The following is a 7,164-nucleotide window of genomic DNA, read 5'->3' as shown; positions in this document are numbered from 1 at the left end:
TGAATGGACTGTCCCCATTATGACAGGATGTGAACTTTGAGGACGTAGTCATTGCCTTCTCTCAGGAGGAGTGGGGGCTCCTTGATGAGGCTCAGAAACTTCTGTACTACAATGTGATGCTGGAAGTGTTTGCATTTGTATCATCTGTAGGTAAGACTTTCACATTCTCTCAGTGTCCTCAGGTGATGACCTCTCTTCCTTTATTCCTCGCAGCCTTAGCTTTCTCTCTCCCACAACCAGAACATTGCCTCTGCTAATTTCCCCCACTGTCCTGTCAAATGTGCTGTGGCTTCCATGAATGAAATAGATGGGGAGCCTTGAGCAAAGTACTCCACGAACATCCCTAACACCTATTACCTCAAAAAGTGTTAGGGAGTTAGGAGTCTTTCATGAGCTTAATGTGTGCCAGCTTGCACTTATTCTTCATGCAAGGCTGACAGTGTCCACATGCGTGGCTTCAACTTCTTCCCTCTTTCTCTAGGTAAGGGCTCTTCGTGGCAGCCTGTGCCGTGTTATGGTCTTTACCTACATGAACCATGGGCTCTTGTGTAAGACCCTTATTCAACTGTTTGTAATATTCTCTTCCCTGAATACAAGCTGTGTTGCTCCTGCCCAGTGCAGACTGCTCACTTCTGTATCACCTGTTCCTCTGCACTGGTGCCTCTGCAATATCCTACAACATTGACTTGCACATGTGTTATGAGGTGCACATATGTGCTAAGTAGTCCTTGAAACCAGCTACTCCTTTATTAAATTTTACTTGGAGTAAGATGGAACCAACCTCTTACACAGCTCGCCCCACTCCCCAGCAGATAAGCCCTGCTGAATGCTGTTAGTTGAAGGATGAGCTGGAGAACCATATTCTAATCCAGTGATGGCGAACCTATGACACGCGTATCAGAGGTGACACGCGAACTCATTTTTTGGTTGATTTTCTTTGTTAAATGGCATTTAAATATATAAAATAAATATCAAAAATATAAATCTTTGTTTTACTATGGTTGCAGATATCAGAAAATTTCTGTATGTGACACAGCACCAGAGTTAAGTTAGGGTTTTTCAAAGTGCGGACACGCCAAGCTCAAAAGGTTTGCCATAACACTTGTGTCATATTTCTGGTGAGGCCTCCCTGTGTTGTGATCTTCATTAGCCCAGAAAGTCACAAGAGCCTCTTATTAACCCTTTCTGCACATCTCTTATTTTCAGACAATTGCATGGAACCAACATGTGATGTGTAACACACTGTTGCAATGGGACTTCCCCCTGTCACACAATCAACAGTCATTTCCTCACCATTTCTTACTTTTCAGGTTGTTGGCATAAAATGGATGATGAGGAGGCCTGTTCTGATCAAAGTGTATCTATACAAGGAGAGTCACAGGTTGGGGCTTCTAAGACAGCTACAGCCACCCAGAAGACCCTTCTGTGTAAGCAATGTTTCTCTGTGTTACAACATATTTTGCACCTGACTGGATCACATGCAGCACACATTGAGCAGAAAGCCTTCTGTAGTGACGCATGTGTTGGAGATGTCTGTTTCAGCACAAATCCTCACCAGCAACAGAGGAATGAATGTGGAGAGGAGCCCTGGAAAGAAGCTATGAATGGGGCCTCCTTTGTGAGCAGGTCCAGCTTCTACTTATCTTCGGTGCCTTCAACCAGCAGGGAGGTTGGGGAAGACTTGCAATACAACTCAGAGCTTCCCCAGCACCAGGCCACTCTCAACACTGAGGAGCTACACTGTGGCAGTGAGATTTCACAGGAATTTCTTGATGGAAAAAGTCATCACCAGTGGGGTGAATGTGAAGACGCTGCCATCCACAACCTGAAAGTTGTTCAATGTCAGGGTGCATTTTCTGGAGAAGTGATTTATGAATATAACAAATGTAGGAAAGTGTTTAAACGAATCTTTAACCTCATTCGACATAAGAGAGTTCACCCTGGAGAACAGCTGTATGAGTGTAGAGAATGTGGGAAGTTCTTCAGGGAACGAAGTACACTCATTAACCACCAGAGAGTTCACACTGGAGAGAGGCCATATGAATGTAATGAATGTGGGAAGTTCTTCAGGGAAAGAAGTACATTCATTAGCCACCAGAGAGTTCACACTGGAGAGAGGCCATATGAGTGTAATGAATGTGGGAAGTCCTTCAGTAAAAGCAGTACACTCATTAACCACCAGAGAGTTCACACTGGAGAGAGGCCATATGAGTGTACTGAATGTGCGAAGTCTTTTAGCCGAAAATCTAACCTTATTAACCATCTGAGAGTTCATAGTGGAGAGAAGCCATATGAGTGTGCTGAATGTGGGAAGTCTTTTAGCCAAAAATCAAGCCTTACTATACATCTGAAAGTTCACACTGGAGAGAAGCCATATGAGTGTACTGAATGTGGGAAGTCTTGTAGCCAAAAAGCTAACCTTATTAAACATCTGAGAGTTCACACTGGAGAAAAGCCATATGAGTGTTGTGAATGTGGGAAGTGCTTCACACAAAGACCTGTACTCATTAAACACCAGAGAGTTCACACTAGGGAGAGGCCATATGAGGTTAGACATTGTGGGAAGTCCTTCAGTAATAAGTCTGCCCTTGAACAAAACAGAGTTCATACAGGAGAAAAGCCATATGCATGCAGACAATGTGGGAAGTCTTTTAGCCAAAAATCTTACGTTATGCAACATCTGAGAGTTCACACTGGAGAGAAGCCATACGAGTGTAGAGAATGTGGGATGTCCTTTCGACGAAGGGATCACCTCGTTGTACACCTCAGAGTTCACACTGGAGAGAAGCCGTATCAGTGTACTGAATGTGGGAAGGCTTTTAGCCAGAAATCTACTCTTATGAAACATCTGAGAGTTCACAGTGGAGAGAAGTGTTAAATGTGCAGGATATGTTTTATTTTATTTTCTTACAATAACAACACTGAAGGAGACTCTTTGGGACCTGTTTTCCTGAATTTAACCCCTTTTAATGGAACATACACTCTGCTAAATTTCTCATACATTTCCAGTACAATGGAGTCTTGAAGGAGGTGCATTGCACTTGGTAACATGCCCAGATTTACTACCCCATTGATTTGTGGCTAAAGAGATTTCACCTCTACCACCTGGCTCACCTGAAGAGTGCATCAGTCCCAACCCCTGTGTGCTCAGGGGAAATGTATTCTGTGTTCTCACTTGTGCTTGGGAAAATTAAGATTACTTCAAGCTCTTGACAGGATCTTCCTTCTGTCTGACTAGAGAATGCATCTGACCTAGGGTTTTTCCAGGGCACCCATCCTAAGCTAAGCAGTGCTACCACTTTCAGGGACATTGTGGTTCTCACATTATGCTTTTATGAATTGTTTTACTTTCTAATTTACCAACCTGCAAATTGCTTACTGTCCTCTGTTCTGGTTTATGATCTGGTTAGTAAAGATGGTTTTTTCTTTTGTAGCTTTATTTTTTTTAATTTCACTCTCTGGATGATTTGATATGAAAATTATAATCATCATGGTGAGGTGAAAAGATATGGTGAGGTCTGAAACTTTCTGTTCTTTGGAAAGCATATAATAATGTCAGAAAAATCACTCTTTGTCCAATAATGGCTTATTTTATACCACTGACCAATGCAATGAAATAAAAGTTTGCATAACGTTGTGCCTCTGATGTTGATGAGGTCAGTGGTCCCCCAGAAGAGGAGCCCTTTTCTGTACTTCTATCATTGTTCTAACATTATCCTCTGATGAGTTGTTTTATGTTCTTACTCACCAACCTACAAACTGCTTGCTGTCCTCTGTTTTGGTTTATGATCTTTTAGTAACGGTGTTTTTTGCTTTTTGACCTTTAATTTTTGGGTAATATTCACTGCCTGGGATGATTTGAAAGGATAGTTGTGATCTGTCACATCCAGAGGTAAACAGATAACGTGGAGTCTCAAACTTTCTGTGCTTTGGAAGGCACATCATAATGGCAAAAAAATTACTCTTTGGCCAATATTGGTATATTTTGTATTGCTGACCAAGCCCTTTAACAAAAATCTGCATGACTTTTTGCTTCTAATTTTTTAGCCTGGTGCCTGTATTATTGGTGAGGTCAATGATCACCCAGAAGAGTCCTTTGTTGTGCTTCTGTGAACAATATGAATTATATTCTCTGTTCATAGTATGTCTTACATACTGCAAAGGAGCCCTATGCCATGATGTGTGAAATTTCACAGGCTGGTTTCATTCGTTGTAACACTGAATTGGAACTAATATTGGGACAAACACTATTTTCATACTGAGTGGAAGAGAGGGCAGTATATTCGATGAAAATTGCCTCTTCTGAACATTACCCACAAATGACCCAGTCCTGAAGCTTGTGTATTCTTTTTGTAGCTGAAGTGATTTGTTGTGAAAAGAATCTCATGGTTTTGGGTTTCCCTGGGCCCCTCTATGTTGTTCACCTCAAGGTTATCACAACAGGCAGGAACTCAAAGCTAGAGGGAGGATAATCATATAATTAGTCCCAGGTTGTGTGTCTTGTGACAATTCAGCATTCCTGATCATTCTGTAGTCTTCACTTCTGGACAATATTTGCTGCCACAGAGGCAACAATGATTCAGGAAATGAGAGAGATGGTCATATCTATATAGACTTGCTATCTTAATTTTCACAGAAGGGAGAGAGAGCTAGAAACATCAGTGATGAGTTAGAATCATTGATCAACTGCCCCCTGCATGCCGCACACTCTGTATAAAGCCTGCAATCCTCGCTTGTGCCCTTACCGGAATCTAACCTTGACTTCTTGGTTCATAGTTTGTACTCAACCACTGAGTAATATTGGCCAAGCTAAAACACACTTTTTAAAAAATATATTTTATTGATTTTTTACAGAGAGGAAGGGAGAGAGATAGAGAATTAGAAACATTGATGAGAGAGAGACATCGATCAGCTGCCTCCTGCACATCTCCTACTGGGGATGTGCCCGCAACCCAGGTACATGCCCTTGACCGGAATCGACCCTGCGACCTTTCAGTCCGCAGGCCGACGCTCTATCCACTGAGCCAAACCGGTTTCGGCCTAAAACACACTTTTTAACATGTGCTTTTATCTTTCCATAATGCCCATCTCCCTGAAACAAAATACTCAAGGACATAATCTACCTTTGAGTTAGCTTATTTCAAATATATCCAGAAAAGACTTATAAAACTTCATGAATTCTAGCCTTCTATCACTATCTGTCATCATCGTGGTTCTGGTATCTATCTATTCTCAGATACATTAGTGACTTATTTTACTTAAAACTCCTGATAAATTTGGCCCTGGCTAGAGAGCTCAGTTGATTAAAGCATCATCTTAATAATGCCAAGGTTGCAGGTTCCATCCCCATTCAGGGCCCATGCAAGTATCAAACAATGAATGTATAAAATTAGTGGAACAACAAATGAGAGTTTCTCTCCCTCCCCACCCCCCCATACTATCGCTCTAATCCAGTGGTTCTCAACCTGTGGGTTGCAAACAATGGAAATACTTCCTGCATATCAGATATTTACATTATGATTCATACCAGTAGCAAAATTACAGTTATGAAGTAGCAAGGAAAATAATTTTATGGTTGGGGGTCAGCACAACATGAGAAACTGTATTAAAGGGTCACGGCATTAGGAAGATTGAGAAACCACTGCGAGTCTAATCAATATATTTGTGTGGGTTTTTTTACCAAATGAGTCAACACATGTGAACACCATCACAGACCAAGGGACCTTGTGGTGAACAGCCATAAGGGTTCTCATGAGGGCAGAGCACACAGTGAGGGAGAGAACTGAAGGAGAGGGGCCCCTGCTGTCAGTGTGGAGGGTGGGAAACTGGGCCTGAGCTGCACAGTCACCCACAGGTAATTATGACATTTGTGTTCCCTGAGATTAAACCCTAAGGGGCTGGGAAAAGCTCTGGGCCTGGACATGGGTCTTGTGGTCTCAGCACCTTCCAGCCAGAGGTTGAGACTGGGCTGTTTTGGATTCAGGTAGGTTGAGTGCAGATCCCTCCCAGGTGTTCTGAAGCAGCTCCTGATACTTGAGGCCCTCAAATCAGTTCACCTACCTCTGAGCAGCCCACACACTCCCTTGAGCCCCATGGGCATTGTTGGAATCTCTCTACTTTTGCATTTCTGGGTAATTTCCCATTTTCATTTTATTAAAAATAACACCGCCCAACCAGTCATGGAGGTAGCATGGATTCTCCAGGAAATGGTGCTGTGGGTTTTCAATGGTGATACCATTTTGCAATACAAGCATTTCCAGAAGGAGAGGCTTGGTCTCAACATGATACCACATTGGGGGCATGCGTTACAGGTGGTCTCACCCTCCATAAGTTTGGCCTGTGCCTAGCAGACCCTTGCTCCTGAAATGAGGTGATGTAGCCTGGACTCTGAAGGACAATATACTGAGGGATGTGAGGTTGAGGGGGCAGAGAGGTGGGGTGTTGGAACACAATTGGTGATGGTGTTTCCTGCCAGCATATGGGGAGTGCCCATTGTGTGTGTGTCCTGTGGCACTGTCTGGGTGGCACCAATTTGTGTGTGTGTGTGTGTGTTTTCCTCAGGGTATTGCCCATGTCTACAGTGTGGGTCTATGTGAACCTGGACATAAGCCCACCACCTGAGTGCCCAGCACAGGCTGGGAGTGTTCTGTACCTGTGTGTTTCTGTGCTTGGGTTATCTGTATATTTCTTTCTAAGTCTGTGCAACTCCACAATGGACAAGTGCATAGGCAATCTCCAGTGAGGCATTGTAGAGGCACCTTCCTCTACATCAATACGTTCTTCTTCCCCATCCTCAGGTGAGCCCCTTCTTCTCTTCCAGGCATCTGGTATCCCTATGGAGGTCCCATCTCAACTCTCAAGGATAGATTAAGCATAGGGTCAATTCAGAAAATCCCAGACTGTGGGAAGGTGGGGAACTGGGGAAGACTCCAATGACAGGAGATATAGATTGTGGATTGGGAACATTTGTGAACGACACTGGTCTTTGTGAAGGAGTTGGAAGATCCAGGATCCTTATGAAGGATGAGGATGGATGCATGTGGGGGTAAGCTGAGGGGCAAGACTTGTAGTCTCCTAAGTCCCCACTGGTAATGAGAAACTGGACATCCCAGGAGAGTGGTGTCCCTTGCCATGTCAAAGCAACATGGCTGACAACTAGCTGAC

The 7,164-nt window shown here is 43.4% G+C and overlaps 1 protein-coding gene across 1 annotated transcript in view; it reads left to right on the top strand.

The window, feature by feature from the left end:
- Nucleotides 1-2,909, top strand: part of LOC102773832 (zinc finger protein OZF-like) — a 14,161-nt gene extending 11,252 nt beyond the window's left edge. The window contains exons 2-3 of the mRNA XM_015566124.1: nt 27-150; nt 1,311-2,909. Of these exons, the coding sequence (XP_015421610.1) occupies nt 27-150; nt 1,311-2,878 (1,692 nt within the window). The 3' untranslated portion in view covers nt 2,879-2,909. The remainder of the gene's footprint in view (nt 1-26; nt 151-1,310) is intronic.
- Nucleotides 2,910-7,164: the final 4,255 nt, after the last annotated feature.

This window comes from Myotis davidii, unplaced genomic scaffold (genome assembly GCF_000327345.1).
Source record: "Myotis davidii unplaced genomic scaffold, ASM32734v1 scaffold1582, whole genome shotgun sequence".
Lineage (NCBI taxonomy): Eukaryota > Metazoa > Chordata > Mammalia > Chiroptera > Vespertilionidae > Myotis > Myotis davidii.
The sequence above is the reverse complement of the archived record's forward strand: the minus strand, read 5'-3'. Positions and strand labels throughout refer to the sequence as shown.